A 13,345-nucleotide genomic window follows, 5' to 3' on the forward strand; every position below is an offset into this window, starting at 1 on the left:
AACATTTATTGGTGATCTGTGTATGTTCTGTTTGCAAGGAATCTTGGTCTTTTGAGTACAGGAAGTCCGTGTTGCTACCATTGCTATGGATACAGGAAGAAGAAGCAGAAATAACACACGTTATGTCATGACGTTCTCCACGCATTGAGATTTTGTATGCGCATCACTTTTTTGATCTGAGTACCATGTATAAAGGAATAACCCTGTTTGCTCACACGTGTTGTTTCAACTTATTTTGACCATAGAATATTTTATCCACAGATACTGGACTTCCTGCACACTGTCCACTGTTCTTTTTGTGTCCGGACCAAGGTTATAATAGTTAACTAAAACGAAACTAAAAAATGAAAACTAAAATTTAAAATACATTGCAGCTAACTCTAACTAATAAAAACTAAAAAAGAAAACATAAACGATAAGTTAACTAAAACTGTATCTTGTGTTCACAAAACTAACTGAAACTAACTAAAATTATAGAGAAAATGCCCTTAGTTTTAGTTTCTGACAATGTTAATAGCCTTTAGGATTTAAATTAGTCTGACACATTTTCCCAACCAATTTTACGACAGTTTTCGGCAGTTGTTAGTGCTGTACAGCACCACCACAGCGACGTACTGGGACGTGCTTGTTAACTGCACTGACTGGCTGTGCGCTGTGTTGCAACGAAACGTGAATTAGAGCATCTGTGATAGTTTAATTGCATGTGAGTCTGACTTTAATTGTATTTAAGTCTGCCTTTCTTGTTAGAGTCCAAGTTTCTAAATATTTCAGCTCATATTATATTGTTTTATATTGTTTTAGTGTATATTATTTTATGTAATTTAGGTTTACATTATTTTTATATAATTTATGTTTGTATTTTTATATTAAGTTTATATTATTTTCTTGTGTTTAAGGCAGCAGCCAACAGTTCAGTATCAACATTAACTGAGCAGTGAGCACTATGTTGGACTTGAAAATATACAGTATTAAAAAACAACCACTCTGACCTTTTTGAATCCTGCACCTGGTTAATAGGGTATGAAAAAACTAAAACTAAACTAAAACTAAGCCTTGTTGCAAAAACTAGAATGCCCACTCTAAAACTAATTAAAACCAAACTGTAATGGAAAAAAAAATTCAAAACTAACTAAAACTAAACTATAATGACAAATCCAAAACTGTTATAACCTTGGTCCGGACCAGGCGAGGCTCCTTGTGTTGAGTCAAATTAAGCCGCAGGCTCCACTCCGACAACCATACTTCCCCTGGAACCCAAAGACTTTGATTTCCTAGCACGCTTGGTAAACCATGTTGGGGGGGGGGGGGGGGGGGGGGGGGGGTTAGTCCATAAAGAAGAATGTCCCAGCCTTTTGCCCTACACTCTTTTCTAGTTTAAACTAAATGAGTAAAATCCCAAGACTCCATACCGATATCAAGGTGAGACAAAAAGTTGTCAGGTCTAATGTGTGTCTTAACAAGGGACGTCAGACCCAGCAGCCTGTGAATATTTGATCTTATTTGAAGTTTGTCCCCAGATTTTGCTTAAAACCATGTCAAGTTTCTCATTGTGAGGAGGTTGTCAGTGAGTGAGCAGTGTGCTGTAGCCAAAAAAGATCCTTTGTGCTTCTATAAATGTTAGAAAAAGAAGAGGAATGACTCAACTATGGTAAAAACGTCTGACTTAAACCTGTTGAGAGTTATTTTAAGACAGAGACCCTCATAAGAAGCAACTGATTAAACTTATCTCTGTGCAGGCAGAATATGTGAACCGTCAGCTGATGTGTTCAATCATAAACCCCCTGCACACGTCAGTGCACCCCAAACTTTGTGCAAACTGCTTGATTTTTTTTTTTTTTTCTTTTAGCTCTTGGTCAAAATTGTGTGTGAAGCTGGGATGAGCTGATGTGTGATCTTGGCTGGTAAAAGCCAGAAACAGTCAACAAGGGCAGGGTGATTATGTAACACAGTCACCTTGACGGAAGACAACAGCTCCCCCTGCACACTCTAATAAGCTGCCCTATCTCTAACGTACACAACAAGAGTTTTTCTGGACAGTAAAAATGTACTGATGTGAGGTGGATAAAGTCAGAAAACATTCATATGTGAAATGAACTATAGGAAGCTGTACATTAATACCTGAGCATGAAGTACCTGCAGATGATACCATTTTCTGTCTCATCAGGCTGAAACCTTCCTCCCCTGACCCTCAGATCTGGAGCAGAGAGTGTGAGTGAAAGGAAGTGAGGCGGGAGTGCTCTCGTGTTTGTTTTAAATGAAAGAGAAAAGAACAAAGCCTGTGTTGTGTTACTTATTAAACAAAATCACAACTCCCTCACTTCCTCCCACAGCCCTCACTCCCTCTGCTCCCACTCTCCCTGCCTGCTCTCTGACCCTGGGGGCCAATAGCTGTTCTCTAATTAATTATTGATGTTCTGAAGCAGTTGGTGGACTGGCTGGATCAGGTTTCCTCTGTGTGCCTGTGCGTGCGTGCATGCGGGTGTGTGTGTGTGTGTGTGTGTGTGTGTGTGTGTGTGTGTGTGTGTGTGTGTGTGTGTGTGTGTGTTTTGGAGGGGCTTCCACCGGTCAAGAGTCTCAGCCAAGCTCCGGTGTGAGAGAGTGGTCATCCCCACGGGTCGGGCAAAGAGACAGAAAGGCATCCCTCCTCTGAGTGTGTGTGTGTGTGTGTGTGTGTGTGTGTGTGTGTGTGTGTGTGTGTGTGTGTGTGTGTGTGTGTATGTGTATGTATGTGTGTGTGCGCTCGTCAGGAGCCAGACTGACCTGCCCGTTACGGTCATATCAGCTCGTCTTCAGTGTCCAGACACTCGGACTTCAGCTTTTACAGCACTCATTATTGGCTCTTAAGAGGCACAGAGTCAATTCAATTTCACCGACTGCTCAGATTTTAAGTGCAAACTTATTACAATGCACTCAAGGAGGAGTCTGAATGTATGTCTGCATATGCAGGACAGGTGATAGACAACAAACAAACAGCAGACTATTTACCTGAGCAATACCTTAACAATGTATCCTAGCAAGACTCATAAAGTAAATGGAGAGGATTTGCTCCAACTCTTCTTGTAAAAAACAAAACAAAACATAAAAGGCTCTCATCCTTCTTTTTCAAATTTGCATTTATTTACATGTTTGTCTGTTTCTCTACAAGTTCTATTTTTATTTTTCTTTACACCCTGAACCCATTACTGCCTGAATCAAATAACAATTATAAAAATAGATTCTTTTATGTGTTTCTGCAGCTTTAAAGATGTTAAATTAGGTGGAGATTATAAATTTGCGTAAAGTACACACAATAGCTATAACTAAGTTATATTACATATAGACATGAGTTCATCCCCTGACCAATATATTGTGACATAGTGGATCTGAAACTTGTGCTAAATTATAATTTAAAAAAATATATAAAATTGGTAATTCATAATTTGTATTCCTGCAAAGTAAGAGTCAAAGATGGGGTTGAAAAATATGAAAACAAATATTTGATTATGAGCTTTGATCACAACCGTTTTTTCCCGTGAACATTCAAAGTGGGGATTTCCAAAACCTATGCTTTGTTATGTAAGAGTTCCTCACTGACATTAATGAACCATTGGGCAGAGTTGCTTAAAGGTAGTATTTATCTGACAGCACATTACTGTTAGAGAACTCTGGGAATCATCCGGAAGTTTTTGATACCTGATACCTGGATGCACTGATGCCTTCACTTGGGTATCTGTTCTTGAACGATAGTTTTTTTTTCTGTACCACATTTTTGACACCAATTTTAACAAAAAGAAAATGACATTACATACTAAGGCATAATTCTTGAGTCTTATTTTTCAGCTGTAGTATTTTGCTACACTTAGCAGTTTTCTTGTACCAAAAATAATAACAGCAAATAATTGCTCATGAAAAATAACAGTTGCGGAGTTGTTGTTTTTTTTCTTTTTTTCCCTTTAAAGTCAAAATAATCCTCCTCTTTCATCCAGGGTCAGGACCGCCAAAACTGCCCAAAAAATACAAGTGTAAGCGCAATTCATTTACATGCAGATATGTTCTCAGGCTGCAGCATTGCAGTCATGGACCATGAATGCTGTCCACGTGCTTATGTGCCACACCACACTAAAGCACACCTCTCTGAAACGAGCAAAAGCAGAGAAGTGAAATGAGCCTGAGCACGACACACTTACAGTCACCCTGGCCAAACAAACTGGACTTTAGGGTTGGACTTTTGGTATGGATGGCCAGTGTGACCACGCTCTGGGAGGAAGTGCTGCGTGAGTGAGGAGGACTTGTACGACTGTTTTGGATGGGGAGGGGCTCAGCACTGTGTTCAGTGAAGCTCGTTGAGAGGCAGCAAGTGCTGAGGATCAATACATGCTTTTACATCAGTCTTCAAATTCTAGAAAAAATTCTAGTAGTCACCCCCTCTTGAAAAAAAGAAAAAGAAAACGCAAGAGGGGTCTAAAATGTCACTAAATACCTCAACACACTTACTAAGTTGGCTACAAACAACATGCAGTGTAACATTTCAATCAATGTCATTATCAGATCATGATCATGTGATTAACCCTTTGGGCACCAAAAGACAAGGCATGCTTTGATACTCGGTACAACCCAAGCGTTTCAGTTGGTGCCATAAAAGAACTGAATTTTGGTACCCAGCCCAAGTTTGGGAACAACTATTTGAAAACAGGGTGCTTTTTGCGATTGATAATTAGTTCTAAAAGTTTCAATAATCTACCTATGTTAAACTTTTTCTGGATGATTCCAAATTTGCTAGAACAGCAGAAAAAACAAAAACAAAAACGACTGTCCTCTAATGAAAGCTTCTTGTCTGTCAAAAACAGAGAAATAAAGCCTGGGCTGTGGACGTCAGGATTGTTCAGCTTGGTTTTGTCAGTGGGCGTAAAAACCCGCTGAGTTTCTGCTTTGGTTTCTCTGCTCTGTTTCTTTAATAATCCTGATGATTTTGTCCTTTTCAGACCCACACAAGCAGAAAAGCAAGCTTCCCCACTTGGTCCAGGAACAGAGTTGTCTGTGTCAGGGTCTTTATTGACTGTGGAGAGAGGAGGTGTTGTGCTGGGCTGAAGGCCGGTAGCCAGTGGCCTGTTAGCTGGAGCAGTGAAGCAGGGAGTCAGAACAAGAACAAAGGCAGCCTGGGTATTGATGTAGCCCGACCTCCCGGGGCCTTGGGCCAGGGGCCGGACAGGCTGATCTCCAGGGAGAGATAAGGGGCTAACAATCTGATAGATCTGGAGAGCTGGCTGCTTGGTGCACAGAGGACAGCCGTCCTGTCTGGCCTCTTTGCTCTGTTCACCTTTATCTCCTTCATTCCTCTTTCTTTACACTGATTTAGTTTGTCTTTTAGTTTTCCTTTGACCTGCCACGCTCTGTTGCCAGACGTTTCACTTGCTCAGCTCCTTCTCCAGCACTCTACCTGTCTCTCTTCTCACTTTCCTCTCTTCTCGCTTTCCCCTGGCTTGGGCAGATAGATGCTGGCACGCTGACAGGCTGGGATAGCTTAGTCATTATGTATCATTCAAGGCGTATTTGACTGACAGCTCCCTCATTCAGCCAGCGCTACACTTACCCCATCCTTTCTCTGCCTCTCTTTGATTACTGACCCAGTCATGGCGCCATGGTTTCTCTTTACCAAACGCCTGATGCTCCAAAGCCTTCACTCTGGCCCCTCTCTCGGAGCAATTAGATCTATTGACGAGGCAACTGTGGCTGGCCTGTCATGGGCCTCAAAGTCCTGAGGGAGCAGCGAGCCAGCCAGTCAGTCAGTCTCCACAATTAGCACATTATATGACAGGTAGGAAGGGCGGGCCGCAGCCAAAAAGCATAGCCTCTGTTCCCTCTGTCACCACCGGGCTCAAAGGAGCCAGCCAGAAGTCCAGGTGGTAAATTATTCACCGGTTTGTTTGCAGCAGAGCAGCTTTGCGGCGAGGGGAAGAGGTGTTAGAAAACATACTGCGGACAGCTAGATAAATATAGTCCTGACAAAAACCATAGCGGGAAAAATCTGCCTCCAAATGAAGCTAATGAGGGTGAGGAAACCTCACATTCATCACAGTATGAGCCTGTTATGATAGGGATTAGAGCAGCAATCCTGTGAGTTCCCAGCTCCAACACCTTACGTCTGAAGAAGAAGAAGGGCCCATTCAGGAGCCTGACCCAAGAACAAAAACCGTACTTTCAGAAACACAGACAGGAATCCTGCCCGGAGGATTCCCCAAACACTAAAATCTTGGCTCCACGCTGCTTTGAAAATGCCAGATCATACCACAGCATACCCTGTGTTTGTGAGCGTACTGTTTAATGTGTGTCTCTCTCCTTCTTATCTCTCAGAGGCGGTGCAGCACGCCGCCGTCCTCTGCGAGCCTGAGTGCTGCCAGTAGCTGCTGCAGATGGACAGGTGGAGATAGTGACCATGAAGTGGCGCCACCGCTGCCTTTTATCATCCCGTCCTGGAGGCTCCGGTCTGGCCTGACCCCGGCCCTTCCTCTCCCCTTCCTACTCCTTTCCCTGCATGCTGCATTTTTAATCAGCCTGGGTCATCCAATATAGAGCCCCGAGACCGGAGAGCACGGCCTGTCAATCAGGCGCTGCCACCTCTCCGCCCTGCAGCACCTCTCTGCAGACTGACTCTGTTGCACAATTAGCTGAGGGGGATATTCTTATGGATTCAGCATTGACTCCGATGCAGAAGCGATGTCACTGCATCTTTGTGGAGTAGGAGAGTATTTGTCTTTTACTTCAGTTTTTCCTGCCACCTTCTTCTCTATTTCCCGAACTTTCTGACACATTTCCCCTAAAAATCTCTGCTACTCACGACTGAATCATGAAAAATTTGGTGGTCTTGTGTTTTTGGATTTTTCCTGTGTGACTAGAAACACATGAATGGAAACAGAGGATGCCAGCTGTTGCAGGCTCTGAATCAACCTCCAGTACGGCTTCTCTGCTCTTCATCCAGCAGTGAAAACTAAGAACCTTCTCCTCTTGTTCCCTCTCTTGAAATGGTCGTATTGGAAATTCAAATAAGACCTAGATAGAAGAATTTGTTCTGCAAGCAAGCACACTGTGTCTTTTTCCGTTTCCTCTGCAGCGGCCTGATCTTTCAGCTCAGCGAGAAACGGCTGGACAAGGGGCGTACGGCTGTGCTGTAATTCATCCTAAGGTCAAATCGACTCCTTCTCCTGGATCACTTCTCCGTGGAGCTGCCAAGCCCTGGAGGACAGCAGAGGAGAGGGCTGGCGAGAGGACGCACGCTGAGAAACAGGATGTTGAGAGCCCGCACTCGGGTGCAAAGCGTAGAAATGGAAGGTGGCGTTCCAAGAGCAGCTCAGTCGGTGTCGGTGGTGTATAGCACGGCGACCCCGAGGGGAAATGGCAGGAGAACAAGAAGTGGGTAGAGGGCTGAACAATTATGTTTATAGCGTCTTGACCTCGCATGGGTTCACACTGGGTTGGTTTGGGGAATAAAGAGACACGGCGGTGTTAGCTGGCGATTGTTAATTGGATGTAAATGTTAATGCAATGAATCTCTCTCATTATGCAGCGGTTCCATTGCTCATGCTGGCAGAGAGAATGGTGGAAAAAGCTGACGCCCGCGCCCGTCACCCCCACGTCCTCATCGCTCTGACACTAGGAGAGACCATTAGCACTAATTTGAGAAAATATCCTACCAGTTAGACCTGGAGCACTGCAGAAGTCAACGAGACGAGCGCAGAGATTAGGGTAAACACAGCCACCACTTGCCCCCGAGCAGCTGCAAGAGCTAATTACAGATTTTTTGTGTTTATAATTATGGAGAAGCTGAAAACGCCGGCCTCTTCCAGGGGGTGGATTGATCCCGTGTGTGGCCATCCGTGTGCACTCACATTTGCTTTTCAGAATTGGCCTTTTGGAGGGCAACCTAAAGTGTTCACTGCTCAGTACTTCTTATTGAATCAGAGAGAGTTTAGGGTGTTAGCTAATTGGTCCGAGCGCAGCGTCTCGTAGCATCGTACTAACAGGCAAGTAGTGTCGGCCACAAAGATGGAGTCAACATGCAGAGCAGCAGACATGGGGTAGAAATGAAGAGAGTTTCTCTCTCCAAGTCGCTGAGAGGGGACAGGTTTTAGCTGCTGAGAGAAGAGGTCTCTACTCAGCATGTGGCAGCAATAAGAGGCCAAAGAGCGGCTTTCAATGCAGCTAGCATGGAAAATCAGCGGGGATATGGGGTCGACCCTTAACTAATCATGTGTACAGAGCACAGAAAACATACATGTGTTTGTCTTCAAAACCAAAACATGCAGAGACCTATATTTCACAAGCATCCAATACATTAAAAGAAGTAAGGCTGTTTGTATTAACACTACAAAATATCTTAACGCAGTTGAATGCAATAATTAACCCACCTACAGCATATTTGTCTCCTTGACAAAATACATTTGTAGACATTGCAAACATAAGACAACCCTTGTTGTAAGAATCCCGCCCCCCTCTTTAAGACCAACTTTAAAGACTCTTTGAAGATCACATCATCTGAAACTGGCAGAAATAAAAAGAGAAAGATGGCAGATTTTTTTAAAATAAATATTCTGTCAATAAAATCCAATTTTCATTGTTTCCTGGAATAAAATTTGATATTTAAAGGGAATAAAAAGAGATAACTCAGGGCCTCATTGTTTAGATTTAATTTAATAAGTCACTTTTTGACTTTCTTTGTTTCCTGCTCTGTGATTCTCCCATCACAAGATACAAAAATGCTTGAAAGTAAAGAATAAATATGTGAACAAATGCAATCTAACTTTTACAGATCAGCTAAATTAAGTATTTTCAATGCTTTTCTCTTTTTTTGTTCCATTTTGTCTGCTTTTGGATTGGCCTGTTAGTTAATCCCCAAACATTAGGGAACCCCTGAACTAGACCACTAATCCATGGGTCAAAAATAGGTAGAAACCTGTCCTTGGTTTAAAATAAGTAGAATTAAAAGCAATTCTAATAAAGGGGGAAAACGCCTTAACTGAGCCCAAAGTCAGAAAAATGTTGAGAAACACAAACCGTTTTGATAATATGTGTGAACAATTCTGTAACAGGTTTTAAAGCCATTGCATTGAGGATTTCTATGTGATCACGGTGTTAAAGTGTGAGTGTGAGAACTGTTGCAGAAAGTTTGTTTCCAGAAGGCCAGGTTTAAAAAACAATGTTTACTCTCAGTTTCCACATTTTGGGCTTAAATCTTCACTTCTGACAGCTTTGGAATAACAAAACTACCCAAAGAGTGTTTGTGTTTTTATCAAGGACACACTGCATGTGATTCCACAGCATACAGAAAGTGTTTGTATGATGGACCATCTAAACATATTCAGTCCTGATGAGAAACTCATAACCCGATCTTAAAGCTCTCTTATTGTACGCCTGCAGCATCATAATGTTTCCTTGTTATCAGTAACTCAATGAGCTGAAACCTGAAACACATGTTCACTTCAATTTGAGCCGCCTTGAGTGCATCTGCATTGATTTACATCTTTCCACTGACTTAATATAAATTTATGCTCCTCCAATATGTCAGCTTGGATTCTGTTTCAGGACCATCTGATACCATGAATGAAGCACAGAAAAAAAGATCTGCTCAACACTCACCAGCCAGGAGGTACTGATAGTACTGCACCAGGTCTGAGGCCAGCACCAGGGGGTGGCTGGAGTTGAAGGGCGGCTGCAGCTCGTTCCACTGAGGAGTCCTGCTCCAACAAAACAAAGAAAGAACCGTGAGATCAACCAGATTGAAGACCCTCTCCTTTTCTACAATAACGCTGTCAACAGTGTGTTACCTGGCCAGAGTCCAGCAGGCCCTGGGACAGGTGCTGAGCTCCAAAGGTGTGTCATCACTGATCTTTTGAGCAGTGCTGAGTGGCCGAGGCTCCAGGACATGTTCCACCAGGTTACCGTAACAGCTCAAGATATACAACGAGTCCACGACAGACTGCCTGGATTGATCTGAAGATAAACAGACAGGACGGGATTAAACTCTGAAAATAAACAGCGCAGATCAAAGAGGTGTGGACGTGGTCTAACCTTTCTCTCGCTTCATGTTTGGGTTGGTGATGAACCAGGAGCGAGACGAGGCAAAGACGGCGGCCACGCAGAACTCTCCTCCACTGGACTTGCTTGGGGAGATCTGTGGCGGTGGTTTAGCTTTGCTTTGGGAGGGAAAAAGGAAATGATGTTGAGACCAAAAGGAAAATAAAAACTGCACTGAGTGGCATGATTCACATAAAGTAGAGGTTCACCAGTCAAACAATTCCTGCAGCAAAATTATCCAGAAATACTGAAGAGTGATGTGCAAACCTTCAGCAGACACTTTCAGCCATGTGGAGCAAAATGATGTCAACATTCAGTTAGTGTTTTAGGGACTGTAAAAGTCATGCACACTGCTGCAGTGACACACCTGCTTCAACATAAAACAGGGGAACACATAGCCTCCAGTTTCACTTTGTTAAAGTATCTACATCAATTTATCCAACAACAGTCATGTCCCAGCAGTGCACCCGGCTGCCCGCTTCAAGTCGGCCACTGAGGGAATTTATTGGGAGTTATTGGATTATTCAGTTTGTCAGGACTGTTTGAGAAGAAGCGGATGCAGAAAGGAGTTTCAGCTGGAGTGGTTCAGTCCAGATGGTAGTGATCAGAGAACAGTAGCGAGGTCTGGGATTATTGTCCGGCTCTGTAACCAACCTGGACAGTAAAAACTGGTCACAGCTGATCAGGCGTAGGGTGGAGACTCACGCTGTGTCACACACTCCCAGAGGGGTGCTTAACCTCCACCTTTGGAAACCACACTGGAGTGTGAGCAACACACACATGCCTTGAGATAAAAGGGGAGAGAGCTATAGCTTTTCTTTTATTAGACTTTGTTTGGATTGTAGAAACTAATAGCTCATGAATATTTTGATGCAGAACTTCTCACAGGTGTTTCACATTTCTGTGTAACAAACACGCGCGGCTTAAAAACCCAGAGGATTGCTGACAAAGAGTTTCATGCAGGAATCAGACATGACATTACTGAAGCAACACCTGGGGCAAGGCTTCATCAAGGATTACTGAACAACCTAAGCCTAAGGGACACTCTAGTGGAAGCTTGTATGTTTTTTGCGGGTGATGAAAAAGTTCTGCTCCCAGAGGCGTATGGATCCAAAGTGAAACAGACACAAAGATTTGCATCCTGCAGATGTCAGCAGCCACTTTAAGAGTCATACCTCACTGATAAATTCACCAAACTGAGTGTAAACTAAATAAACTGTCGCAGGCTGCAGTGAGACAGCAGCACCAAAAGAGGCTCGCTCTGCGTCCAGAGGTTTCACAGTACCAGGTGCTGACAGACCTGAAGCTGGTAAAACTCTCTTTCTGTTGCCTCCCTTCAGACTGTCAGCGCCTCATAAATTACTCCCTGGATGGACGGAGATGTTGATGTCTTTGTTTGGCCGACACCGTGTGAAAGAGGGATCAGAAAAAAGGAAGTGGTGAAGGTAGTCATAAGAAAGGCCTCCGGACACGTTTGAGAGCTTGTATTTATTAGTGCTGGGTCAAGGGGAGAGGACTGAATAACCAAATATCCACAGTAAGCCCTGTCTGTGAAAGGGAGATGGAGGGGGGAGATAAAGTCACACTCAGGATATTGCGTTGGCTAAGACCAGGGTGCCCTTGTCTTCTCCTCCAAGCTCTTCCTCGGGCCTGTTCGCTCAGCAGTGCAAGCAGAGGATCAAGAATTTAACAAACAGATCCAGCCAGCTACACAAGAGATTTTTCCTCAAGCATGTCCTTTTTCTCCTGCAGTTCAGCCTCTACAACGCTTGACAAGAGTTAGAGGACTCAAACATACCATGAAGTGTGGACGTTATGAAAATAAAGACATACATCTCTAAAATAGTTATAGAGGAAAAGAGAAGTATGTCATCCACAAGACACCAAGAAACCCTCATTTGTCGCTCCAGAAAAAGACCCTCACCCTGATCTGTCACTGTGTGGAGGTTGTGCAAAGTCCAACTTCCTCTTCGTAGAGGTATTAAACCATTAAAATTTCCAGTGTTTTGTGTTATTAATCATTAGAATAAATCTCCCTGTGATTGACTGGTTGTAATAACTTTGCTTACTAAAATCCTGTTTCATAGCGAGCTGAGGTTCAAGGCTGAGCTTGATGTTGACTAACACTACAGAGAAACATATGGTAGGAATATTCACACACTCAACAACTCCATAAGGCCACTGAATAAATCCTTTAACATTTGGGACTTTGAAATAAGATCTCATAGAGGATTGCTTTAAATGGCAAACAAGCGAATTTTGAGACTTTATTTTGTCCCTCTGGTGCCCCCATAGTGCCCTTACATGACTTACAGCTCATAGAATCAATTTTTTTCTCTCGCTGGTGTTTCAGAAAACCCATATTTCAGCCTCTGTCTGAAAAACTTCCTTTAAGCTACTGTCTCTTTAACCTTTCAACACAGACCTTTTTGTGATATTTTGGCCTCAAAAAAGATTGAAAGGTCATGTTTGGAAGCTCATCTTCTCTTCTATCAGGAAACACATTGTTTTTTTTTGTTTTTTTTGGTAGCCTAATTGGTTGAATGTTTACAGCAATGAGGACAGCTTGCAGTAAGTATTGTCTGTTTTTTGAAGCTTCGTTCAATACTGACTCCTCTGTAGTTCTGTGTTACCCCAGATCTTGCAGTAAACCCCGTTTTTTCTTCTTCAAGGAACAGTTTGAGTCTTCTCGCTAGCACAAAAGGAGTAACAGTACTTTAAAGACCACTCGTCAGATGGGAGTGCCAGTTCCCTCATGTGTTTTCATGGGTAAAGGCTCCTTGCTCCACACACTCCCTTCACTCTGACTGGCTCCACTGCAAAAAAATGAAATTTTACTAAGTGTTTTTGTCTTATTTTCAGTAAAAAATGTCTTTTTAGACTTAATATATGCTACATTAACTTGACCAAAATGAGGTCTGAATTGCTTGTAATGAGTAAAAAAATTTTGCCAGTGGGGTAAGAAAAATGTACTTGTATTGAGACATTATTCTAGTCTTGACAAGCACATTGGCAGATCTTTTCACTTTTTTCAAGCAATCCAGACCTCATTTTGTCTTTATACAACTTGAAATAAAACACTTTTCAGGACTAGTCAAGTGAACGTGGGTCATATCAAGTCTAAAAAGATATTTTTCAATGAAATAAGACAAAAACACTTGGTAAGATTTCTGTTTTTTGCAGTGTGGCCCCATGGAGGCCTGCTGGGGATAGAGCTATGGCCAAACCTTGGTGTTTGAGGCCCACTGCTCCAATTGGTTCCTAATGCAATGATCTCATCATTTCAGCAAATCTGGTG

General features: G+C 42.8%; 1 protein-coding gene across 3 annotated transcripts in view; it reads right to left on the bottom strand.

The window, feature by feature from the left end:
• The window catches only part of bcas3 (BCAS3 microtubule associated cell migration factor), a 410,031-nt gene that overhangs the window by 274,501 nt on the left and 122,185 nt on the right, over positions 1 to 13,345 (bottom strand). For all 3 annotated transcript variants that reach the window (XM_074679630.1, XM_074679629.1, XM_074679631.1), the window contains 3 exons: positions 10,042 to 10,166; positions 9,798 to 9,963; positions 9,610 to 9,707 (listed from right to left, as the gene is read on the bottom strand). In XM_074679630.1, the coding sequence (XP_074535731.1) occupies positions 9,610 to 9,707; positions 9,798 to 9,963; positions 10,042 to 10,166 (389 nt within the window). The remainder of the gene's footprint in view (positions 1 to 9,609; positions 9,708 to 9,797; positions 9,964 to 10,041; positions 10,167 to 13,345) is intronic.

Source organism: Halichoeres trimaculatus, unplaced genomic scaffold (genome assembly GCF_033239565.1).
Source record: "Halichoeres trimaculatus isolate MK-OKI-2021-1 unplaced genomic scaffold, fHalTri1.1 fHalTri1_scaffold_9, whole genome shotgun sequence".
In the NCBI taxonomy this organism is placed as follows: Eukaryota; Metazoa; Chordata; class Actinopteri; order Labriformes; family Labridae; genus Halichoeres; species Halichoeres trimaculatus.